The sequence below is a fragment of the Notamacropus eugenii genome, chromosome 1 (assembly GCF_028372415.1).
Source record: "Notamacropus eugenii isolate mMacEug1 chromosome 1, mMacEug1.pri_v2, whole genome shotgun sequence".
NCBI lineage: Eukaryota > Metazoa > Chordata > Mammalia > Diprotodontia > Macropodidae > Notamacropus > Notamacropus eugenii.
Genome location: NC_092872.1, coordinates 519,683,064 through 519,710,166, shown reverse-complemented (window position 1 = coordinate 519,710,166; position 27,103 = coordinate 519,683,064). Strand labels below are relative to the sequence as shown.

At 42.0% G+C, this 27,103-nt stretch overlaps 1 protein-coding gene across 7 annotated transcripts in view; it reads right to left on the bottom strand.

The window, feature by feature from the left end:
- The window catches only part of ZMYND8 (zinc finger MYND-type containing 8), a 110,398-nt gene extending 95,172 nt beyond the window's left edge, over positions 1–15,226 (bottom strand). For 5 of the 7 annotated variants that reach the window (XM_072633640.1, XM_072633642.1, XM_072633650.1 and 2 more), the window contains exons 1-2: positions 15,129–15,226; positions 5,815–5,885 (exon numbers count right to left, since the gene is read on the bottom strand). In XM_072633640.1, the coding sequence (XP_072489741.1) occupies positions 5,815–5,885; positions 15,129–15,142 (85 nt within the window). In that variant the 5' untranslated portion in view covers positions 15,143–15,226. Of the gene's footprint in view, positions 1–5,814; positions 5,886–13,487; positions 13,687–14,018; positions 14,129–15,128 lie in introns of those variants that run through there. The other 2 variants (XM_072633644.1, XM_072633643.1) reach the window with 2 other exon arrangements.
- Positions 15,227–27,103: the final 11,877 nt, after the last annotated feature.

The following is a 27,103-nucleotide window of genomic DNA, read 5'->3' as shown; positions in this document are numbered from 1 at the left end:
ATTAGAACTCACATCCTGTGCTAATTAAACTTTGAGGCCACTTAGCAAACTGCTGTAATTGTGCATACTCTAATGTGATTTCCATCTCTTAAAGCAGATCTATACCCTGCATATTCTGAGCGTCAACAACATTGTTCCTACTTTATAAAAGTTATGTTATGATCTGTTTTTGTTTTACATGTGTATCTTAGTTTCAGGTGGTTCATTTCCTTGTGCTCAGGCTAAAGGCCTGAGTCAGAAATTTCCCCTGATTTTTTTTTAATAGGTTTCTGCCTTGGCAACTGCTTTCCAGAACATTCACATGATGCAATGACTGTGGTGAGACACTTGCAGACAAGTATCAGGATGGAAATAGAAGAAATAGGAGAACTGTATCTTATGTCACTCTTCAAAGTATCTAGTTTATAGACCCGTCAGTGGCTGTTTTGAGCTAGAAGAATCTTCAGTTCATGTAGTCCAACCACTGCACATTTTACTAAGGAAAATGCCAAAATGATTTTCCAAGGTCATGCTAAGTAGGACAGACTTGGGCATGGAATTCCAGTCACCTGTGATCCAGACCAATGCTCTTTCCATTACGGCCTAATATGTCCCTTAGTATGCTTGAGGGAACCTGATCTGACTTGAGATAGAAGCTAGGTTATAATCACTCTACTGTAGAGTGATTAGCAGATTAGCATTTGACATCTGACATCTTTGAGAAGAGAAGCGAGTTCCTATTTTGTCTGAAGACAAAGTCAGCCATATATCCCAGGAAAATCCATATGCTATAACCCTAAACTAAAGTACAGATCAACTCCAAAGGCTAATTAAATGCCAAGAAATCCATCTGAAATGATAAACTTGGAAATTCATCAATTAAAAAAAAATGAGAAGTAGTTGGGAAAAGGGAACCTTGGGGTCTGAGTGACAATAGGTTATGGACAGAGCAAGGGACAGAGTAAAGAAAATCTAACTATGACTTTACCAAATTCAGGGCATCCTAAAGTTCTTCCATAAAACAATAAAGAATATGGCAACCAACCAATCCTGAGGATTAATTTCCAGACCATTAAGTAATATATTTCCCTCAAATTCAGATAAACATGTAAGAGATTACACAGTTCTGATGCATAACAAAGCATTCAACTGCCTATCTTGGGGAAGGCAGGAAAAGACAGGGGAGCCCATGATTGGTCTTTAAATGGCAGGTAGCTAAAAGCAGAACTTATGTATCAGGCTCCTACTTCCACAGACAGCTACAGCCAATGCAACCATCAAATCTTATACCATTGCCAGGTCCATCTACCTAACCTTGGGCAGCTAGGTGATACAGTGGATAAAGCACCAGTGCAGGAGTCAGGAGGACCTGAGTTCAAATCTCACCTCAAACACTTGATACTCACTAGCTATGTGACCTTGGGCAAGTCACTTAACCCCAGTTGCCTCATCCTGGGTCATCTCCAGTCATCCTGATGAATATCTGGTCACTGGATTCAGATGACTCTGGAGGAGAAGTGAGGCTTGTGACCTGTACAGCCCTCCCTCACTCAAAACAAAGTCAAGTGTAAGTCATGTCATTATTTCTCTGATGGCATGGTCTTCTTTGGCAAGGAAGGACAAACACACACGCATCTACCTAACCTAGGAATCAGTAATATGTGATGTCAGATAAGTACCTTCCCCTCTCTTGATCTTAGCTCCTAACTTTGTAAAATGAGTGATGATCAACCATAGCCTTTATAGCACTAGCAGTTCTTGTTCTAAAGCACAGTGGTACAGAGAGAACACTGGCTTTGTAGTTAGAAGACAGGGGTTCAAATCCCAGCCCTGCCTCTTACTGCCAATATGACCTTGGGTAAATCACCTAAACTGTCTGATCTTCAGTTTCCTCATATATAAAAGGAAGGGATTAGAACTGATAAGTTCAAAGATCCATTCCAGTTCTAATATTCTATAATTCTGACAGTTCAGGATATTCTCTGATCAAAAAGGGTACTAGGCCAGGATGAGGCAAACAACACAAGAGTTCTGATAATAACTTCCCCACACATACCCCGCCCTCCTCCAACCCTTAAGATTGGAGCCAGTTCCATGAGGCAAATGTCCCAGAAGGCAGTGTTCCTTGCCGTAAATAGGATGAATCTCTTTGTTATATAAGTCCTAACCAGAAGCTTCTAAGGACTCTGAGAGAACCTCCACTGTCAATAAAAGGTCATAAAAAGGTAAGAAAATAGGTGTCCACAGTGAAAAGTGGGCAGCAGGGGATGGGAAGGAAAGTAAAACTGTATCACATGGTACTTGGACCTTTCAGACAGGGTAGGAGAATGAAGAGACAGCTAGTGTATTTCAGACTTGAGTAATTCATAATGGTGGAAAAGGAGAAAGAACCTTCTAGCCTCAACGAACTAAAGATTCAAAGGAGTTCCTCTCTTCTAGAAGGTCCTCAGAATGTCATCACTTTGGAAAAGACCAGTCAGTGCCTAAGTAGCAACAATGTATGGCTTTTTTTTTTTTAAGAAAAAAGGAAAATTCAGTCACCATTAATGAAACCTCTACTAGCCTCCTTTTGTTGAGAAATCATCATTATCACTTTTGTAGCAGCAGCCTCCCCCACTAACGGCTTTCTCTGATGCTGCCTCATGGTGGGGAAGTCTTAGGATCATAGCCAAAGACTTTAAGATAAATTTTGAGTTGCAAGGGACTAGAGGTTATTTAATTCAATCCTCTTGTTTTACAGACAAGCTGGAGCTCAAAAGTAATATGACTTGCTCCATATCTCCCATGAAATAAGGAAGTTAGAGGAGCCAAGGTCTGAACCCAAATTCTCTGACTCCAAATGCAGCAGCACTCTTTCCACTACACTGCCTATACTTTCAAAGTGTAACATCTGGCCAACTGTAGCAAAATGGAAAGGATCTGAATTCAGACCCAGTGATCAACTCTATCAGCCCAGTCTGGCTAATTTAAAAGAGACTCATCCCTGTGTGGGTGAATTTTTTGATGACAACTATTCATGAAAATTATCTGAGTAACAAAAGGGTTGTCATCAGTATCCATAAAGAGAATGCCATGACAGTAAATTAAGGATCCTTAAAATAAGCCACACTCTAGTCCTTCCTAATTGTTCTGGTTTTCATCTGGGTCCCTTTCTCTTCTACTGTTTTGATTCCCATTCCGTCTTGCCCACAACTGTCCAATAGCCTCTTACCTAGTTTTTCTTGCTCCAATTTCTCCTCCTCCAATTCCATTTTGCCCAACACATTTTAAAGACGCTTCTTTTACCATGTCCCTCTCTCCTGTGCTCAAAAACTCTCAATGATTCCCTGAGTTCCAACTTGACACGTCTTCACAATTACACTCAAGCCATTTCCTCTCACTATTCATCTATATTCGCTATCCATCTATGTAAATAAACCCTCGGCTCTAGTAAGACTAGTCTACTTAAACATATGAGCACTCTCACCTTGGTAATTTATTCCACTCCCCTCATCCCACCCGAAATGCCTTTGCCCATCCCTGCCTATCTGAATCTTTAGCTTCCTTCAAAATTTCATTATGTTCCATGTCTTCCCTAAAGCCTTCACAGTCCACACCCAATATCCTTTTTCTTAATTCATAGTGCCTAATATCAGTTCCTTTCCATTGCCCCTTCATCACATACTGCCTCCTAAGGAATTGTTTACCTTTTCATTTCCATATACTCCCTCTCCCCACCTCCATACCCCCCCCCCCATCTGCCCATCTTCTCTCAGTCTCTGTCTCTTGTCTCCTGAAATCTAATCCTTTGCCAATACTCTAAGGCCCCTTCTAGCTCTAAATCCATGAAATCATGAGCCTCCCTCCTGGATATCACAATCCCTTAGAACTGTCCCTTAGGAAATTCTATCTCAACCTTGTCCAAAACAGCTCATTATCTTCACCCTCCCAAATCTCAGACTTGACCTTCTTTATCTGACAAGAATGCTACTATCCTCCCAGGTACCCAGGTACCCAGGATCTCTGTGGCAAAGTCATCTGTGAGCCATCCCTCGCCCTCACCCTCCATATAAAATCAGTTGCCAAGCCTTGTCCATTCTGCCTCCAAGTCTCTCACCTCTGCTTCCCCTCTCTAGCCACCATCCCACTTCTCTCTTATGCTATTACCAGAGTCTTCTAATTGGTCTCCCTACTTCCAGTGTCTCCCCATTAAACCATCCTTTACTCAAGTGTCAAAATTATCTTCCACACAATTCTCTAGGGAGTTTACAGTCTCATTGGAGATCTACATAAGCCACTTGAGAACAGGGGCAAGTAGGTGGTACAATGGACAGAGTGCTGGGCCTAGAATCAGAAAGACCTGAATTCAAATCCAGCCTAGACACTTATTAGCTATGTGACCCTGAACAAGTCACTTTAACCACTGCCTGACTCAGTTTCCTCATCTGTAAAATGGTAATAAACAAAAGTACCTACTTGCCAGGTGATGCTGTAAGAATAAAACAGGCTATTTGCAAAGCCCTCTGCAAACCTTAAATTACTAGATACAGGCTACCTATTGCTAGTTTATTCTCTGTATTCCCAGTACCCAACATAAAAGCTGGCACATAGTAGGCTCTTAGGAAATGCTTCTCCTAAACCACTTTAAGGACAGACAGTAGATTACCCTCTCTTGTCTTTGCCCAAAATACCTAGCAAAGAAGCTCCCTAGCTACAAAGACCCACTGAATCACCGAATGGACACATCCCCTTCTTTTAGCCCAGGACAATTAAACTGGAAGAAAAGGGCTACCACAACCATCAACCAAACTATTCAAAGAGTGCCAGGGTGACAACCCAGCTCTAAGTCCCTTCACTAAAGGAAAGGAATAGATATGTCTTTTAGGGGGTAGTTGAGGTCATAAAGACCATAAATTCTCGTTGCTGTTTTTCAACCCCAAAAGTAAAAAAAGAGAGGGGCTGCCCAATAGTGAATTTTCTGGGGGTCAACCCTGAATTTGGAAATGAAACAATGTTCCAGTTGTAAGTTTTATTAAAATTTGTCCTTGACGCAAAAATTGGCCGCAAAGTGCCAACAAACATGAAGTTTCTTTTCTCTGCCAAGATAGAAGCTACCATTTTCTAAGGTGGCATACCCATTTCCTCCTCCTTTTGCAATTCCAAAGAGCCCTGGTTTGAAAATGAAAATAGCAAAAGTGCCTCTGGCCTCATCTTAGCCACTTTTGTTTATATTCTAATTCCCAAAGGTCATCAAGTAAAAATGATGATGGTCTATAATCAGGAGATACAACAAAAGAAACTCAGGTTTCGAAAGCCTCCAGCCACAAAGTACATTCCTTGAAACAGCATAGTTGCACTCATTTGAGAGACAAAGTGACTTGGCCTAGGGTCAAATACCTAGCAAAAGTCAGAGTTCATAAGATCACAGAATCAAAGATTTGGAGCAGGAGATGGCCTTAAAGATCACCCAAGTCCAACACTCTCGTTTTACAGATGAGGAAACTGAGACTCAAGAAAGGAAAATAACTATGCCCAACGTCATACACAGCCAGGACTTAACAAAGCCAGTTCTCCTACTCCAAGTCAGTCAGTACTCTCTCTGTTTGCCACAAAAAAACTACAGATGGAGAGACATGAGCCACAGAAAAGACCACCTAAGTAAAACATGCAAAAAGAAATCAGAGGGAGTGACTTCCCCGAAAATTAGATTCATCCCAAGAGCCACATCGGAAGTCTGACTGGTCTTATAGCCACAGCTTGGAGAGCCATCGAAAGCCATCCCAAATTCTCCTCTGCTCCTAAATAGCAACTACCCCCAAATTCCCAAAGCCCTTGATGACACAGGATCTTACTTACCTTTTGATCGAGTAGAGATATCCATGCCCTCTACCACCTCCTGTTCTGCCTTTATCTCCTCCTCAGCCAAGCTGAAATAGAACAAATCATTTTCATGTTTAGACCCACCAAAAAAAAGGAAAAAAAAAAGAAAAAAAGGGCTGATGGGGAAACTAATTTGACTTAAGACATCTTACACAGTACACCCCACCTTTAAACACTCACTTGATTTTAATGATTGGACTTTACTAGAAATTTATGAGGTTTTTTTCAAAATTATTCTTTTAGTATTAGAGACAGGTAGGTATATTATGCTAGAGGTAACTCCAAGTAACTTTTCAGTCTACCCCTTTCCAGTATTGCTCTGCATGTCCAACTGTTAAAAAGGACCTTGGGGAGAGCAGTCTGCCCAGGCCCTATAAAGCAGGCGAGAAGCAGAGATTCCTGAATATTGTTTTGCATAAAGGCATATCAATGCAAACTTGAATTTAATGGAGGCTTTCCTTAAGGAGCTCTAAGTGCTTCTAAGACATTAATTATCTAAACCTGACAACATCCCTCGGAGGGAGGGAACCGAAAAAATAATAATAAATTAACAAAATGGGAAAATGTAGGTAACCGATGAGAAATGAAAGCCCTGTCTGAAGAATACTCAAGGAACCAGCTGCAGTTGTATGGAATAGAACCTCCCAGTCCAGAGAAACTAGGAGGTAGTGATCAATATTCTTTCAAGCTGTGAGCAATTATCCTCTCCCACCAAACAAGAATAAGGAACAATTATTTGGAAGGGGGAGGGGAGGAGAGGGGAGAAGCAGTGTTCCTCCTCCTGGGCAGATTTCATTCCCATCCTCCCCTACTAAGCAGGTGGAAACGGCAGTAAACTGTCCCTCCTTTCTTTCCCCACTTCCCCTCCCCCTCCCCATCTTTTCCTCTCCCTAATCCACTCCACCTCTCTCCCTCCCCAAATAATTCAGGATTGATGAAGAAAAGCAGGTGAGTTCTTTTCTTTTTCTACTTCAAACCCTAAAACTACACAAAATGTTTATTTTTTTTATAGGCGCAAATGAGCAAATTATTTAAGTGACAACATTTTCATCCCCAGAATTCCTTTTGAAACTGAATAGAAAAATAGGATGTCAAAGCTGGAAGGGCCCTTAGAACACAGCTGACTGGCAGAGCTGGAAAGGACCTTATAGAACATGGGAAAGATCATCTAGTTCAGTCACCTCATTTTACAAAAGAGAACATATGAGGCCCAAGGTCACACAGCTGGTAAATGGTAGAGCCAGGAATAGAACCAAGTTCTCTAGTTCTCTTTCTGTTGCTCTGGACAGCCTCTGATTTTTTTTTTTCATTCCAAGATCATATGCATCAGATTTTGATTCAGCATTAAAAAAAAAAATTTAATACCTCAAAATGGCAACACTGAAAAATTGCATTCTGAAGACAATCCCCTCACTAGAAGATACAAATCAAAATCAAGCTGTCCTTTCTGTCTTGCAGCTAACTATACTGGAACTAGACAGGATATACAAGGAAGGGGCCAAGTTTCAAATAATACAAGGATATAAGGCTGAAACAACATAATGAGGAAGTTCTTAATAATCAAGAGTTGCCCAACAAAGGAATGGGCTGCCATGGAAAATAATGAACTAACTCTCCATCATCTGAAGCTATACAACAAGCAAAGGTTGGCCTACTAGTCCAATCAGCTATGGAGGAAATCCTAATTTGGGTAAGGATTAGACTAAATCATCCTTAAGGTGCCTTCTATCTCTTTGTTCTAAGGTCCTGTCCACCTTGAAGATTCTATACTCTAAACCCTTCCAAGTCTTAGGATTCTGGGAATAAATATTGCTAACAAGGGTATGGAAATATTCCCTCCCTCCAAGACATGGGCACCAGAAGATTGCATTGGACAAGATGAAGGTGGGGAAGTGAAGAGACCATGTAAATAGGGAGAAATTATGAAGAGGTCCCCACAGATCTAAGATTTAGGATTTTAGAAGAGTGGACAGAAAAAAGAAAAGCTAGGAAAAAAGGAAGGGCATTCTGAATCAAGTCTGAAGTACAGTAACAAAGCTTTGTCCCACTCAGATTTCACCATCCCAATCATTATTTCATTTGTACACACCTGTGCTTCAAAGGATTTAATTACTAGTTATAAAATTCATGAACTCCCTTTTTACAAACAAATGATTGATATGTTTTCCCAGATAGTTTTCAATAGGATGAAGCATCCTAGCTTCAACATAATAGAAGTGATGGCTGAGGATGATTTTCACATTGATACTTTTTACCTTGAGTCCCAAGAACCAAAGAAATAAACATTCTACACTTAGAAATACATTCACTCCCTGACACAGGGGCTTTGCAGTCTGATGATTTGCTTTCTGGCCGGAGGTGACTGAAAATAAAATATAATCAATTTCTAGTGCTTCCAGCACAAGGTAGATGAAGGGTTAATTTCAAAAACAAAACAAAATGAGCAATTTTGGCCTTTTCCTTAACAATTCTAGAATTTCTCCCACTAAAATCCTACATGAAACACTAAACTTCTTGAAACTGATCAGATGCTTTGAATTATAGAACTCTGAGAGAACTATTTAACCAAAACATGCCACAGCAGGAAAAACAATTGTACCAAAAAGAGTCATAACCATTTCAGCAGTGACGGGGAAAAAAAAAAGGAATTTCGAAGGTATATTGATTACAGAGAATAAATTCAAAAGAACAATAATTTGGCTTGTTTCAGCTGAAGAAAACTGGATATTCTAAGAAGGAATGCTGGCAAGAGGTTTAAAAATGCAACCTAGTTACCTATTTGCTATCTGCTGCAGAGTTTAAAATAATCAATTCTGGGTGGGGGGAAAAAGTTCAGCTGTTCTACATATCCCAGCTTTAGTAATATCACCACAAGCTTTCTTCTAGCAGAAGTACAATAATTCCGAAAACCCATCTTCCTCAGAGAAAAACACATTATTGTTTCAGATGACAAATACATACATATTGCATCCAAATCAATGAAATGGTAGGGCAACCCTAGTTACCGAAAACACTTGATTTACACTAACAATGACTAGGAAACAAAATTAGTCATTTTGCATAGCCACATCTTAAAGAGGCTTCCTTTTTCTGCATCACTGCTCTCATTTTGGTTTCATGCTAAAGCACTATGGTCTTTTACAGAATAATGATGAGCATCGTATCTGAATCTCTCCTAAGAATTCCCTAGAACCTATCTCAATGCATCCTGCATCTTTGTGCATTCACACTGAGAACAGGTCCATTCTTTGAAAAGCAGGCTAAATGAACAGTAATTTTTTTAAAGCCAGTCGCATCTGAAACCCTGCTGTTATCACTCCTGCTATTAGCTGGACTGCACACATATTAGCCACTGACATGGTGGAGCTTTCTCCAAAAGTGAGCTGCTGCTCCCAGGACAGAATAAACTGAAAAATAAAAACACAGAAACAAACAACCCTGGCTTCATAAGCTAACATTACTTTGTAATCTAGTTTTGTGAGTAAGGAAAAGGGGATGAAGATCAGTAGTAGGGAAAGGTGAAGAAAGCTGGGAAGTCACTCCTTTTTCAGCCTAAAAGGGAAAATTTACTATGAACTTACCTGACTTCTATTCAATAATTTTTCTCCCTCAGAAATGGCATCACTGATCTACCTTAACATTCGTGACTTGGCTTGTGTATCTCAGAAACTGTTACATTTCAGACAATTTAAACAACCAACAGTGCCAACATATAAAGCCAAAAGCATTCAGGTCCCTGCAATAACAATAATCTTCACTCAATGCACAAGTATGACCATATCTAGACTTGCATCTTAACCTGCTTTAGCTACAAAGAGCAATTGTTTTTATATGTTACAGATGAACTGCTGCACATCTTAGGCTCTGCTTTTCAGCCTTCTTGTTAATAAGTATCATGCAAGAAGATAATTCCCAAGTATGTTCTCAAGACATCTGAGGAATAAGGCACGTTTCCCACCCCCACCCCCCTTTTGAGCAGAAAATGTCTAGATGCACACAATACCCAGATATTTCATTTCCCAAAATGCCCCCTATCACCTTGACATTAAACCAAAACTATCTGACAGATCTGGCAAGTCACACCAACGAGCAAGCACAAGATTTTGGTCCCCCCTCCCATGACAATCACACTAATCCAAGGTCAAGATTCATGCCCTCTGAAAGATCGTTGTTCTTCTTCTTGTTTTCATTAAAAATACTAACTTGTCTATCTTCTCCCCAAGATAATTCCTTCCTCCATTCCCTCTAATCACAAGAGTGAACAGCACGTAGAAACCATGAATCTCAAAATCTGCAATTAATCGAAGTGGGGGTGAGGAGGAAAGGTTAGCATGCCATGACTGAAGAAACTGCAGCTTTGTATAAGCACTCACCTATTAACAGCCTCATACCCATCGGTAGCTATGCTACTCATGCAGGATTCTTAAAATGGCGTCTGGCAGCCCTGCAATGCCTCATTTCTGCACTCACTGTGGCTAAAATGGTAGCAGTTTATTCAATAACTCTATCTCTCGTTTAAACAGCAATACCATTTTCCAAGTCATCTTCTAAATCTCAGGAATGGGAAAAGAGGACCAAAGGACCCCTGACAACCAAGCATTTAGCTAAGAGCAGGCGAATAATGACAAGGCAGTTTGTGAAGTCACAGGTTACTAAGGGAAAGCCTGACCCCTCACCACGCAGCTGGGTGATGAAGCCTCTTGTTCTGAGCCCCTGAAAAAGCATAAATCCAGTTAAGGGGTTAAAAGGTTAGTAATTATATCAAGACTCCATGGCAAAAACTGTATGCAAAAGAAAATCAGGCAGGATCAGTGCAACAGCAAATAGCCAAGGATTTTAAATGTGTACTGAAATGATTCATTTCCCCCACAATGTACATTAGAAAATAGTTCAGCATGCCAAAAGGAACAGTTAATGGAGGTGTCTGAAGTCCAGTCCATGGTTTGAAAAACCATGCAAGCTAATGGAGTCCTTAAACTGAGGCCCAGGCAAAATAAACAGGTTGTTTATTGCCTTGAACCTCCGCAGAAGCCCACAAGAAGTTCTGCACCAATCATGCCTACCAAGAAATACTACATTTGTAATACATGGATACTCTGTACTGTGGATGTATGGATGTATCAGGAATATGAATGCAAAAAGGATGATGCCTGTTTTAATGCTGCTGATAAAATACTGACAGTTCATGAACAACTGGTGCTACAACAGTTAATATTAAAGAGACACAATTTGAACCTGCATTAAAAAGAAAAAATAATAGAGGTGTCCCATGCCCAGCATACTCACAAATTAGATTTTCGATAGTTCACTCAGAATAATCAATACGTTTCTAAGCCCAGTTTGGGGGCCAGACTCGTAGTCTAAGAGTGGATAATGCAGAGTTTACTGTTTCAAGAAGAATCAGGGTGGAGAATGACCTCAACATTCTTTTATGTGGCTAGCTGGAGCTCCAGGGTGACTGCTCTTAGCTCTAAAGGAGGAAAGAGGACACTTCCCAGAGCTGTAAGGGGACCGCCTGCCTTCCTGCTGCCATAGCTGTAGGTCTCACTCACATGGCTACTACATGCTTGTTGGCCATTAATGAAAATGGGGGTGGGGAGTCAGGGATGAAGTGGTGGCTGAAAGGGAAGAAAAATTGCAGCCTAGCTGGGTAACTAAAAGCCAAAAGGGCAAAGCCTTGTTTTAAAAAAAATAGAAAAAGAAAGAAAGAAGGAAACAAGGGAAGAAAGAAAAACAGAAAGGAAGAAAGACAGAAAGAGAGAGAGAGAGAAAAAACACTAATAGAAGGGTCTCTAAATTTTTTTTTCAAATACGAAATCTCCCTAGCAGAAAGGTAAAGGCTCCCTGGGAACATGCCTTTCTCAACGTCAGTAGAAGCATAAGGGAGATCCAATACTCAGATGCCAGAACATCCTTTGCCACAGAAAGAGAGAAAGAAAACAAAGAGATGACATATTTGAAGTGGTTTCTATGATAAACCTACCTTTTCCTTCTGGGTTTCTGTGTGACTGTCATCACTTTTAAGAAGTGACTCATTTCCCCTAGCCCTAAGTAGTGAAGCTCTGAACCATCTCCTCTGTTTATGAAAGGGAGATGTTTTGTTTAATTTCAAACAACAAAGCTATTGTGTTCATCCCTAATTTATAATCCAGGAGGCCCTTTGTTTCTATCTTTCTACCCAAATCTTTAGGAAGCTAATTATAAAAGTGAGTGGACTTGGCACCAACTGGCTGATCATATTCAACCTGAGCAATTAGAATAACCCTTTGGTAGAAAGTTTACAGAGTGATTATGTACAATTAACTTCTAGTTCCACCAGAACCTTGGCTATTTTCTGTGCAGCCTAATAAAACTAGTTACTTTTTTTCCTACAATCATCTCCACACCTCATCTTTCAGCTGCAGGAAATCACTCCTTTAAAGTCTGGGAGGGAAGAAGTAAAAGCCAGTTTGCTGAGTTTGCTTCTTGCAGAGCAGGGCAGCCTGTCCTGTACGTGACACACTCTCCTACTGCTGCTTCTCATCCCACAAACAGGACAACAGGCAGGGCTTTCTACTTTGACAAAGCACCCCAACTACATGAAATTCTTCAGCTTGGCTTAGTTACTTTACTTAGATGGAACAAAGATGGTAGAAATTTCCAGAAGGGCCTCTCAGTCTAGCCACTGCGATTGTCAATCTTTAACCTACCCTTAGCAACGATTGGTGCAAAGGCTGCTTGGAGAATCCTGATTGGGCTGCTCTGTGAGACGGCACTGCTGTCCCTAGCTAGTCTCAGACATCTTGCTGCAATGCAGACGTTTTTTTTTTTTTTGGAAACTATAAAAGAATTATATTTAAGTAATTAAAAATAGGAAACTTCAGCAGACTCACGATGCTGTGGTCTCAGTTCGAAGGACAAGGACAGCTTGTTGGAGGCTGTAGACTTCAGTCAGCAGTGAGTCTGAGGCTGGATATTTGAAACAGATCCTTCCTTTAACAAAACCTGTGGGAGCCATTTTAATGCAAGCTTTGCAATTACATCTCCCTTGCCCTAGCTTTCTTACATGAAACATACAGAATGTTAGTTAATATCAGTTCTCAAAATCCAGCTGCTGGTCACCATAGTGGCAGAAAGCTGTGTATAGGACCTAAGGAAGGTGATGTGCCTTAAGATGTCATCTGCATTTAGGTAAGCACAAAGAAAGCAGTTGTGTCTGAACTTCCTTCTGTGATGTACTTGCTATGTATCACTATATATGCACTGCAAAATCATTCAAGAGCATAGCACTCTGTGCCCTTAACTTTCTTAAGATGCTGGTCTGTGTTTGAACATTCTCTTATCAACTTACATGTCTCCTCATTAAATGAGCTTTTCAGTTGGAGCTAAAGGTGTGGGTTGCAGGAAACTACAAAAAAAGGGGATTCTTTTATTCATTAAGTTGGCATGAAATAATAACTGATTACAAAACAAGCATTTGCAAAGTCATACTGGATGGATCTCCAGACTAGAAATTTACAGAAGGAACTTCCTAGAGAAATTCTGGAGAGAGACACATTAAGCAATCTGTTTTTCCCTTGCAACTCCTAAGTACCCCATTAGCATAAGAAAAATGTGGCAAAAAAAAAAAAACCAAAACCCAACAACTGGGAAGAAACATGCATACATACAGATGTGTAGGTCCAAGTTGGAATAAAAGTACATAATCTGTTCAAGGTCAGTTCCTGAAGTAAAGGAGGTTTTGTCCTGGATGGCATTTCACACTGCATATAACATCTTAAAACATAAGGAACAACATAAGCCCCTTTCCAATGTTTAAGAGGAAGATACTGCTGAGGACTAAAACTTTCCTTACATCTCCTAAGCAACGACTACTATAGTGAGCTCTACCCTCCATACACACCAATTAAGGGTCTAGAAACACAGTAAGTAGAACATTTTTTTTTCTGGCCGGGGTAAAACAGGAAGTATAAGCTTCAATCTTAGCAGGTTATCAAAAAAAAAAACCCAACAGTGTACTCAAACTAACACAGTTTACATGCACAAGTCATTTAAAAACAGATACTGTTCAATGCTTTCATTTGTGCCTAGCCCCCAACAGTGCCCTCCTCACCTGCTGCAGTAACTACCCCCCTGTTAAAATCCAAAAATGTTTTGAAAACTATTAAAAATGTCCACATCCCAGGGCACTGCTTACTTACCAACCAGGGTGCAAGCAACCGTCTCATTTTTCCAGTTAAGAAGATAGAACCAGGCTGGCAGATTTGGGAATTGATCAAAAAGGAAATTTTTGAAAGAGTTACGTAGTATTAAAAACACACAGACACACACACACATACAAACATACTCAACAACATGTAATGCTGTCTGTCATGAGCCACACATGATTTTCTTCCTCTGCCCTACACAGCAGAGGACTGAGGAGGATACAGTGTAGGGGGGTGGGGGGGAGAGAGAGAAGAGAAGGGAAGCAAAGATAAAAAGATACATTATTCCACTTAATCATGCAAGAGAAGAATGCTAAGGATTTTTTTTAAATAAGTCATTCCTTCAGATTTATTACTTTATTACAGCATGCTGTTGTTGTCTATCCCCACCCCCCACCCCTACCCCCTCAGAAAACTCTCCAAAGACCAGAAGGAAGACTTTTTAGAAACATTTTGTCACCAGGCTGCTCTTCAGAAGGAACACACACTGTTGGACTGTAAGGAAGGAAACATTTGATAACCCATTTCAAGTTAAGATGCACTGTATTACAGAAAGGATGAAGCACACCAAACACCTAGGCCCAATTGTTAAAATCTGTCATTAGCCCTTTCTGCTGAGGGCAAGGTTTCTCCCCAAGCCCAGATTCTCATAGACAGAAGTGAGTTTAGCTGTTTCTTACCCAGTTTGGAAAGATAAACTTGCCTGGTCTGCTGTCTGCCTTCCTAGGTTCCCTGTAGGGCAGTTAAATGCATCTGCTCCCTTACCTTCCATTTTCTCCCCTAGCAGGCATGTGAGCCAGAGACAATAGTACAGCCACACTGCTCAGAGAGAGAAAGCTTCTTTGGAATACCAGGACCTGGAGACACTCTAAAGAAGCCCCATCCCCTGGTGAAAGAGTAGGTATGCCAAGGTTTGGCCAGTTTGAAAAATAAAGATATGGCTAATGGCTACTGACCATGTGACCCAAGAAAGCACATTTAAACAGTTGCAACTTAATAAAGTGCTGTGGGGTGAGTTTTGCTCGATAAATCCCAGAGAATCAAACTGTTAACCCACAATTCATATGTCTCAGAGAAAAAAAAATGGTAAAAAGTAAGGCTTACCTCTGTGGATGCATTGTTAACACAGTGTTATGTCAATACTTATAAAACATGGAGGACAGGCACTAGAACTCACACAGAAAGGGTTTGGCACTTCAGCTTGATGATCTGTCTTCCTAATAAAAGCTAATCCTGGATTGGCTCCTGCGGTAAATCTGAATGTAAAGCTTCAGGGGATTGGCTGAAACACTTCCTGAGCGATTATCTTTGTGCAGCCCTGGTGAGCAGGAGCCATCCTGTGCATAGAAAAAGCCAGGCTAAGCTAGGCCTTTTTCAGCAAGAGAAACTTGGGAAAGCAGCCTCCGAATGAACTTCCTCCACACCCTGATTAGATTTCGGAGCAGAGCAAAGAGCCCTCCACCAGGCTGCCCAAATCCTGCGCTCGGGGAGCTGGGATTAGCACTGCTCCTGAGAGGTGTTCTGGGAGCCCTGAAGCCTTCCTAGCTCTCAGACAGACACAGGCAGCTCTTCTCTCAGGGAGGAAAACTCCTAGCAGTTTCTGCAGCTAACACACTTACTGAAGTCTGCCCTCTGAGTCAGGGGAAACTTTGGGGAATGGGGGAGAAAGGGGAGAAATCCCTGGAGGCATGCTCCACAAGAGCTACAGAAAGGAGACAGACCTGGCACCACACAAAAGGGCATTCCCCATAACCATTACTTGTCAGTAATACATGTACTCTGCGTTTGCATTAATGCAACACCACCCCCCTCAGCCCGATGCTGGGGAGCCCTCCAGCAGGGACCCTGGCAGAGTGGGAGAGCTGGCCCACCGAGCCAAGTGGTTAGAATGGTCATGTGGTTAGGGATTTACAAGCCATCTCCACAACATGGGAGGAAAGCCCGCATTTCAGCCGGCAAGGAGGTGCAGTTTGCTGGGCCAGAGTGCCCTGGGGTCCACCCCATCTTTGTTAACGCAGTGAGGAATAACTAGGTTTGTGGCTCTCACACCAGATGCCTGAATTCGCCAACTTCTTCTCCCCTCCCCCCAGCCCTGAGGCCTGCTAAACCTGTCAGTTAAACAAAAATCCTGACTTCCGTCTCAGCCTGCTCTGGCTCCGGCTTCCTGCCTATTAACCCCCTCACATTCAATCCCATTGGAAAAAAAAGTAGGCCCAGAAGAGGACGACCGTGTGGATTTCAGGCCCTGTGGAAAACTACTCGCTGCAGAGCTGCAGCACTTCACAGTGAGCTAGCCGAAAAGCTCCAGCCACAGCCAGGAGCCGGGGAAGCCATCCGAAGGACGGAAAGAAGGAGCTGGGGGAAAGCAGCCGGCACAAGCCTGGCCTTTCCTGAGGGCTGGGAGGGCCTCCACGGAACGCTGGCTAGCCCAATCCTCAGGCGAACCAGGACTTTTTAAAGAGAGAGAGAGAAAGTGTGTGTCTGCCTGGGTCTTTGTGGGTCTTTGTGTGTGAGTGTGTGTGTGTTTTTAAACAGAATCTTCACCACCACCGGCCTTTTTCTCCCCTGAGGCAGGTGGGGCAGTTATTTAAATGCTTTGCCCCACCTGGAGAGCCAGTAGGGGAAAGAGCATTTCCTGGATTGGGAATTGGGAAACCTGGATTTGAACCCCAGCTTTGTTCCTCTGGCCCTGAGTAAGCTTGGCCAAGTCACTTCCCTTCTCTTTTCAGAATCCTCTTCTGTAAAATAACCTAGTTCCTGATAGTTCTTTTTCCTAAGATCCTTTTCTCCCCTCATCTTTGGGGGCTTACTCTCAGGAAGATATTAACCACTTTCCCAGAGGCATCTACAATCCCAGAGATTCCAAAAGCATTATAAAACCTTTCCCTATGTTTTCTCCCCAAACCTTCGCTGTGTTTTCCTAGGATCCCATTCTCCCCTCATCTTTGGGGGCTCACTCCCAGGAAGATATTAACCATTTTCCCAAAGGCATTTTTGGAAGGTGGGACTTTATAAAATCTTTCTCTATGTTTTCTTCCCAAACCTCCTTTACACTTTCCTAGCGTGGGTCACCCCAAGAAGGAAGTGTCGGGTTCCAGAAGGAGGATCTTAAAACGTCCAGAAAGATTTTTGTTGTAGTTGTTGCTGTTAAGTCAAGAAACTACTGAAATAAGATGTAAGTTGCAACCGGTAACAAGAGAAGCTAAACAAACATGACTGTTCTGAGGCCGAACCAGGGCTCTGGAGGCAGCCTGCCATATGCCAGGAGGCTGAAGTCATGGAGTGATAAGTCTCTTCAGGCTCTGAGATGTGGGTTTTTGTTGCATCTGGTTCTTCCACACAGAAAACGGAGAGATTGCAGCTAGTTCTCTCTGCCTGCCACATGGGCCACGGATCCCTTCCTCCATCATGCATGGAGGATGTATACATTCCTGTCCGTGGACTTGAAAGGACACGTTTAATAACACTGGCAAAATTAAAACACACACTAGATCACATGAATTGGGCCCTGCTCTCTGAAACAAAGGGAGGGCCTTGTCTTTTTCAGAATACAAAAGCCAATGCCAGCAGGGGCAGAGCATTGCCTTCCACCTCCAAGTTACAAGTTGGTAAATGGACTGAATTCCTGAGCCCTGCTACTCAAATACAGCACCAAAAAACCAAGACGCAGACGCAGGCTTCCTGCATGGGGAAGAATGAGAACTAACAGAATCTGGTAAAGTCAGCAGGGCAGATGTTATTTTCACCACATTACAGAGAAGGAAACTGAGGCCAGGGGAAGGGAAATTACTTACCCAAGTCAGTCAGAGCCAAATCTAGACAACTAGTTTTAACTCCATGGCTTAAGTGTGGGGTTAAATTTTCCTGGGCTGGCCTGGAGATTTACACTGTGCCATGTGTGTGACACTGTTACCATGGGGAGAGGCATTCTGAATTAAAAAGGAATTCTGGAGACAGGAGAGTTTGCAAATGGGAGGAGTGCTATACGATGGAATGGGAGATCATTTGGGTATCTAAACAGGAAATTTAAATGTTCCGATTATGCCAGTGGATTTTAACCCAAGGGCTATTCCTTGCATAAGCAGCCTCTCCTCCTCTGCCCACTGAATATGTTTTCTGGGGCAAAGAACACGACCCGGCTGGAGGTTCTGCTCTATTTCAGAAGTACTATTAACATGGAGGGAACTATTAGGTTGTCTAGAAAACAGCTCCATTGCCTAAAAAAGGAACCGGAGAGTCAGGTATAGAGGGAATAACACCACTGAAAGGTATGAAAGTTTTACTGGGCACTTAAAGCTATTTTCTTTTTTGGAGTTAAATTCCCTCAAGAATCGTAGAAAGAGCTGGAAGTGACCCTGGAGCAAAGAATACAGAATGTCAGAGCAGAATAGGACTTCAGAAAAAAGGCCAGAGCTGGAAGACATCTCAAAAACAGAGACTGTCGGAACAGGAAAAGACTTCTGAACAAATAAGGTCTGAGCTGGAAGAGACCTTCAAACATGGAATGTCAGAACTTGGCAAGACTTTAAAACACAGAAAATGCAATGTCAAGGAAGGAAGAGGCCTTAGAACATAGAACATCAGAGCAGGAAGGAACCTTACATAGTCAGAGCTTGGAGGGACCTTAGGCACATAAAGGACTTCATTCTCCCTACAAGGGTAAAAGGAAAAACATGAAGACAAAGAACGCCCTTTTCTTCATCCCTCCAATCTGGATTCTATTTTCTCCATAACCTAAAAAAAATTTGACCAATTTCTGCTGTCCCTGTTAGGAAACTGGTACAAGTTCAAACACGCAGAGAGAAAGGGGATGTTTAAAAACTGCATGTTAAACAAAACTAAACATATAGTATCTCTTTTACATTTCCAGAATAGGAGCCGAAAGTTTGAGCAGGAAACATGGCTACCAAAAACTGGCAGAGTGCAGGCTGTAGGGAGTTCTGGGAAAAGGACAGGTCCACACAGAACCTTATCTGCCAAACTCTCAGCAGCAGCTGAAGTCTCAAGCAAACAGTGGCTAGCTACAGAGAATTAGAAGGCCTCTGGCCACTAGCCAGCCACGTGACATCTACAACACAAGACCCATAAAACCTGCTCTCAGAGATAGTTCCTTATTCTACAAATGGAAATAAACACACTTTTGGTTATCTGTCTTAGTTTAACAACATGAGTTTGTTTTTTGAAGGAAGGACTTCTAAGTATTTTAGTCTATAAGATTTCAGTTAAGTCAAGCTGGAATTTTAAAAGCAACCAGTTACATAAATGTTCCATATCTATCCTTTGCAAAGGTATAATTCTGTCAAGATATGAATAAAGAAACTAGAACATGTCACCACGATAAAGGAAGTTAATCACCTACATTTTTCCCCCAGGGGACAGACACAGCATGGTGCAGACTCTCCCAAATGCAACAGAGTTATAGGACTAGGCAGAAACCAAGACACTTGAGTTCCCTTTCCAAATCTTCCATTAATTATCTGTGTGACCTTGGGCAAGTCATGTTCCTGGGGCATGGGGGAGTGTATTCTCTGCAAAATAAGCGGGAAGAACCAAATCATGTCTAAAGCCCTTCCAGCACTAAGAATGAAATGACTGAATTTGGTAGAAACTGGTTGAAAGTTGACCTAGTGTTAAGAGAAAAAAAAGGAATTTGGAAACCATGTGAGTGGAGGAAAGGTCAGGCAGACTCTCAAGAAGCCAAGATAGTTCAGAGGGCATTAAAAAGGCCTTCTTTTAACGGAAGAAACAAAGAAAGAAAAGGAAAGTAACCGGCCTAAAGTTATTAAATGACAATAGCCCTGTTTACAAAAGTGCTTTAATAACAATAGCGCTTTAAGATTTGCAAAGATCTTGGCCTATAAAATCTCAAGAGATTCCCCCCCCCCAAAAAAGCCAATAAAGTAGATGGGATTATTGTCTTCTTTTTACCGGACAGGGAAACTGAGACCCAAAAGAGTTTAAGAAACTTGTTCAAGACAACAGAGGCAATGATGGGGGGGGAGGGGGATTCAAACCCAAGTCTTGCAGTTACAAGGCCAGAACTCAGTCAACAGCTCCAAACATAGACAATAAAAAATCTTATGATAATCAATAACAAGTTGTATTAATATAGCCCTTTAAGGTTTCCACAACACAGCACACACACTCTTTGATCCTCACAGGCTCATCCATAAAGTAAGTGGGTTTGATTAAGTGACCTCTAAGGTCCCTTGCAGCTATAAATCTATAATTTTATAAACAACCCTGGGAAGGAAGGGATATTATTATAATCCTAAAGAATAAGGAAAGAGATAGGAAAATGGAACACAGAGAGTGACTCGTTTAAGGTCTGGAAGTGGGCCTTGAGCCCCAGTCTTTGTGACTCCACACCGAATACAATACTGTACTCCCTTCCTAAATCAGAGGCATTAAATTCCTGCTCCTTTATCTCCATTTACAAGTTGCTGATGTCACGGTCCTCTTCCATAGCAAAGGACAAACAACAACTCAGCAATGAAACTCACCGTGTTCAGCTTGTTAAAACTACAAAAATGGCATAACAAGTCCCCAGTACCACCTGGCTTGGAGTTTGGTCCAAATGTTAAATGCATCAGAAGGTTTACACAAACAAGAACTCCCTGGGAACCATGAGGAAAAGGCCATTACCCACTTACTAGACCAGAAGAGAGTTCCGGGCATTTGAGGTCCACTTCAAGGTGAGTAGGAATTCAGCAGGTAAAACAGGGCAGGGGAGATGCAAGGAGGCAGGAAAACACACAGCTTTTCCAGGGACACAGAACAGATCCCCACAGCCCTTATCGTTCGTCCTTCCTTCTCCAAGAGGACCATGACATCAGGGAGGCGATGCCATGACATGCAAGTGAATTGGATTTAAGTGAGGGAGGGCAGAGCAAAGTCACCACATGCATTTTCTTGTCCAGAGCCATCTGGGTCCAGTGACCAGATACAGATCAGGATGACTGGAGACAGCCCAGGATACAGTGGGAGATCTGAGTCTTATCCAGCTAAGGTTTTTATCAGGTCTCAGTTTGACAGAAGCAGCAACCATTAAGTGATTAAGCCTAGGTAAGAAATGAGGCAAAGAATGGCCTCTTTTACCTACTCAAAAAAAAAAAAATCAGTTTCAGAGGGGAAGACCCTCAGGGTTTCTGGTCAAAACAAAAACAACTGCTATTTACATTCACTCTAAATCAATCAGGGTCCAAATAATGACCAAGTGGGGCTTGGTCAGGTCACCACAGCTAAAGTGAAGATGAATGAAAGGGAATAACTCAAGATTAAGGCTACAAAAGAATTGGCAGTACCCTGGTATAGGGGACCTTGAATCCCTGGCAAAGGAGTTTGGTCCCTACTTGAGGAGCTATATATAGACCCGCTGAAGTGTTAAATGGACATGGTGACGTGATTATAAATCATAATTCCATGGCGATCTCAGGTTTGCATAGTGCTTTTTCCCTCAAAACAACCCTATATTATAAGCAAAGTATTATTATGTCCACTTTACAGAGGAGGCAAGGGAGGCCCTAAGAGGTTGTGTGACTCACCTAAAGTCACACAGCTAGCAAAGTGGCAAAGTGAAGATTAGAACCCAGGCCTCTACTGACTCCAACTCCACTTTCTTGCCACTATATTCCACAGTGCATAAGGAAGATTAAGTTGAAAGGATTATTAGAAGCAGCCTCTTTGGAGGCTTTTACAGTAACTAGCAGCCATGAAGAGGACCTTGATTAGTTTCAAGGAAGTAGAAACAGAGAGAAGATTGGAAAATAGAATTGTCAGCATTTAGTTGCCCTGACTGGACATGAAAAGTGAGGAGGGAGGAAGAATCAAAAGATTTAACTTAAATTAAATTCAACACAATGGGTTAGTGCAAATACAAACACAAAAATTAAACACTCCCTCTCTGGGAACTGATTCAGCGGAACAACATGCACACTTTTAAGTAAATAAGGAAGGACAGGGGGACGAAGTCTGTGACTGTGGATTTAGGGAGCTCCCAGGTGAAAAAACCCTGAGCCAGGGCAGCCTGGAAGGCAGTCCCTCCTTCTTCTTTCCACCCCTTCCAGCTTCCCTGCCTTCCTTCCATTCTCAGCTACAATCCCACCTTGTATAAGAAGCTGATCCCAGTTCTCCCTAATCTTAGTGCCTTGCCTTTGAGACTATCATCCCCCCCCCCCCCCCCATTGGGGGTAGCTAGGTGGTGCAGTCGATAGAGCACCAGTGCAGGAGTCAGGAGGACCTCAGTTCAAATCTCACCTCAGACACTTGACACTCACTAGCTGTATGACCTTGGGCAAGTCACTTAACCCCAACTGCCTCATCCTGGGTCATCTCCAGTCATCCTGAGGAATATCTGGTCACTGGATTCAGATGGCTCTGGAGAAGAAGTGAGGCTGTGACCTGCACAGCCCTCCCTCACTCAAAACAAAGCCAAGGGCAAGTCATGTCATCATTTCTCTGATGGCATGGTCTTCTTTGGCAAGGAAGGACGAACATACAATCATCGCCCCCCCCAAAAAAATTATCCTGGATATATCTTTTCAACATAGTCCTTTGCATGTAGTTTCCCCCATTAGACTGTGAGTGCCTCGAAGGCAGGAAGTGTAGGATTTGCTGCCATTTTTATCCCTTTCTTTCTTTCTATCCCCAGCACTTAGAACAGAGTATTGTAGTATGCAATTAGTTGCTAAGTTGATTGAGTGACTTTTCTGCAATTTAGAATCTTAGACTGTTGTCTAGAAGGCACTAACAATTTGAACAATTTGCCCAGGCTTACCTAACCCAGACAAAACTTGAACGTAGATCTTCTGGTCAGCTCTAGATTCTGTACACCTCAGGCATCAAATATTGGCTGTATTACAGCCTGCAACACTCTGGAGCTGGTAAAACCAGATTAAAATGTAAACAGAAACTATTTAACAAAATAAATTTTTAAAAAAGGGAATGTTGTGGGGATGGATGGGGAGGGAGAAAGGGAGATAAGTTTGAACTCAAAGTTTTAGAAACAAATGTTGTGAATTGTTTTTGCATGCAACTGGGAAATAAGAAATACAGGTAATGAGGTATAGAAATCTATCTTCCCTGCAAAAAAAGAGAGAAGATGGGAATAAGGGAAGAGAGAGGTGTGATATAAGGGAGGACAGATTGGGGGAAGGGTAATCAGAATGCACTGTGTCTTAGGTGGAGGGAGAGGAGAGATGGGGAGAAAATTTGGAACTCAAAATCTTGGGGAAATGAATGTTGAAAACTAAAAATAAATTTTAAAAAATTTAAAAAAAAGATTTATCTTTAAAAAAATGGAACATGTTTTTATTTTGTTGATTAGTTGTGCGACCCCATTTGGGGTTTTCTTGACAAAGATACTAAAGTAGTTTGCCATGTTCTTCACCATTTCATAAGAGGGTTAAGTGACTTGCCCAGGGTCACACAGCTAGTGTCTGTAATGCTAATGAGAGTTAAAGATTTTCCCCACCCATTAATGGGCCTATCCATTAAGGGAAGCTTGATTAGGGGAGATTTTGTAGTTGTTGCTGGAAGACCTACACCTTTTGTTAATTTCTAATGAGGCACTGGCTCTCAAGGGTTGTGATGCCCTCTGGCTCTGAAAAGTGTATAAATACTTTGAGGTGAGGTTTTACTTTGGGGCTTACTCATTCCAAGTGTTTTGTTTGTCCAGGAAAGACTGGGGCAACCATTAAGGAGCCCCCAGAGTTTGAAAACCCAATTTTGGTCCTTCTCTGTCTGGTAACTATGTATATGTGGTCAGACAGTTGGATCTGTCTACTGATCTGTGATACAGGTATTGCTTACGGTTGGACAGCTGCAAGCCCCGTCTGTTGATTTTTGTTTCTCTGTTTGTATTTTCTCTGAAGTTCAGGGCGCTGACTTTTTCCCCTGAACTAAGTGAATGATACATGTCCTTGATTAAAGTGATTGTTGACCCCTCAAAAACTGCTTTCCTTTTAGAAAAGCAGATCTAAGAACCTGTACAGCAGGCCCTCCTATGTATGCCAGAGTCCTTGCTGTTAGTGTCTGAGGCAGTATTTAAACTCAGATCCTCCAGACTCCAGGACAGGCACTCTCTCATAGCTTCCCATGTAAGAGAACAAAGAAAATGCCACAATGTAGTTTTCTAAATCAAGCTGAGGGCTATGGAAATCCTTAAGTTCAGTTTGGTGGCTCTTGTTTCAATCTGAATTAGACACCACTGCTCTAGACCATGTGGCCCCATAAAAATGCCGAGTAACTAAGGGGAGGGGCAGGGTAGAGAGGAGAGCCCTGGACACCAGGAGAATCAGGAAATCACTCTGGGAGGAAAGGGTACTTGAACTGAGATATAAAGGGAAATGGGGCTAGGGTTCTAAGAGGCAGAAGTGAGCCCGAAAAGTATTGTAGTCATGGGGAAGAGGCTGTACAAAAGCACAGAGATGGGAGATGAATATTATGTAGAGAAGAAAATAAATGACCGGAAAACAGAGGATACCCTTTAGGAAAAGTAATGTGTAAACAGTCTGGAAAGAGAGGTTATAGTCAGATTGAGGACTTTAAATACCAAAAAGAGGCGCTCATCTCTTATACAAAAGGGTGCAGGAAGCCAATGAAACTTCTAAAACAAAAATTTATGGTCAAGCTTGCGCTTTAGGAATCTAAATTTGGCAGCAATTAGCATGGAGGGCGGATTGGAGATAAAAAGACTAGAAAGGCTATTACAAAAGTAGCAAGAGAAAGGTGGTGAACTAGATGTTTTTCTAGGGACCTTAGCAGGGCAGGCTGGGTTTTACAATAGTCAAGAAGAATTTGTGGGGGAGGGGAAGAATTCATTCTGTTGTTTACATGCTGAGTTTGAGATGGCTGTGGGACATCTAGGTAGGAAAGTCCAACAGGTAGGTGGTGACACAGGCCTGGAACTGTAGAGATAACATGGGAAAACAGGGGACAGAGAGCCCCATGGAAAGAAATAATGAAGTCAGAAGGAAAATAGAGCACAAATTATTCCATCTCATTCAGAGAGCCACTGGTGCCCCAGGGTGAGATCTACCTAGGTTGCTTGCCACTCTAGGACTCTGGGCCAGTTACTTGCCCACTCTGGACCTGCTTCCTCATCTTTTATCTATAAATTGGAATTTCTTCTAAATCAACACTTAAAATTTTGGCAGCATACAGAGGAAAGGGACTGGATTTAGTCACAGGATCTGTGTTCAAATACTGACTTTGCTAATAATTACCTGTATGACTTTGGAGAAATCACTTAAACTTTCTTGGACTTTAGTTTCCTCATGTAAAATGAGAAAAATGGCCTAGATAGCTTCAACTAGATAATACAGTGGATAGAATGCTGGACTTGGAATCGGGAAGACCTGAGTTCAAATCCCATCTTAGACACGCATTGCATTATGTAACTCTAAACAAATCACTTAATCTGTCTGCCTCAGTTTCCTCAACTATAAAACAGGGATAAAAACAGCACCTACCCTATCACAACAGTACTGTTGGGATTAAATTATATAATATTTGTAAAGTGCTGTCTGACACATGGTAGACACTATATAAATGGCTATTCCCTTCCCTTCTGAAGTCTCTTCCAATTCTAGATCCATGATTCTCTTATTCTAAATATTAAAGATATAGACTCAGTGGTAACCACCCAAAAAAACCCCAGTCTGAATCCCTGGAAATTTCTCTCCAGAGGCCCCATTCTCCTGACTGGTGACTCCCCAGAATTTACGATATAGTGCCTAGCACACAGTAAACATTTAGTGTTTTCTTTATCCATCTAACTATCCTTTCCTTTATAGTTCCACTGAGACCATTCAAATTCAGGTAATCTTTGTTGTCGTTATTGAGTTTTTTCAGTAGTGTCCTACTCTTCATGACCCCATTTGAAGTTTTCTTGGCAAAGATACTGGAGCAGTTTCCTTCTCCACTCCATTTTCCAGATGAGGAAGCTGAGGCAATAAGGGTTAAGTGACTTGCTTAAGGTCACACAGCTAGTAAATGTCTGAATCCAGATTTGAAATCTTCCTGATTCCAAGCCCAGGACCCTATCCATTGTGCCACCTAGCTGCCCAATGATTACCTAGACAATTTCAATGGCTTCTTAACTGGTCTCTGTTTCTGGTGTCTCCCCCACCAATTCACTTTACATATTGGATAGCTGATCTGTGATCCTATCACTCTCCTGCCCCAAATCTTTCAGTGTCTCTCTATTCCCCACATGTCCAAATTCATTAACACAGCAAACACAGCTCTCTACAATCTGGCTCCTATCCATCTTTCCAGCATTATTTCACAATATTCCCCTTCATGTGCAACCAAACCACCTCATACATTCCCTTGACCTGGAGTACAATGCCCTCTCCATCCCTGCCTGTTCAAACTCTTCCTCCTCCCCCTTTAAGGCATCAAAACTCAAATGTTACTTCTCACATAAAACCTGACATTTATCACCTGAAGTGTTACTTTTCTGCTCTAAACCTCATGATGCACCTTATCATGTTCTATCAGTCATTTATTTGATTCACCTACTATGTGCCAGGCACTATCCTAGGTAATGGGGGAAAAGACACAAATAAAACGATCCCTGTCCTCAAGGGGAGTTCCCAGGGGACATATTTATGTCCAGTATGCACATAAATAAGTACAGACGGAAGAAATACCAAGTGATCTGATCAAGGAAGGCACTAGGAGGTGTGGGAATCAAGAACAGCTTTCTAAAGTTGATGCTTCACAGTCTTAGGAGATGGAAGCAGGGAGGGAGTCCATTCAGGCACAGGGGACAGCCCCATGAAGGGGGACAACGCATGAAGGCAGAAGTGGAGAGTCCTGAGTGGAGACCAGAAAGAAGGCCAGCTTGGCTGGTTGGCTGGACTATAGAAGGTGCGAAAAGGCAAGTAATGCATTGCAAGGCTAGAAAGGATTGGTAAAGACCAGCGTGATGTCTTGTATTATAATGATGCGTGTGTGTGTGTGTGTGTGCGTGTGTGTGTCTGTATTATCGTGCTCTTTAGATTACCAAGTTCTTTGAGTATATAGCATGGACATCATCATGTCCAACTTTGCATCCCTAGAACCAACATACT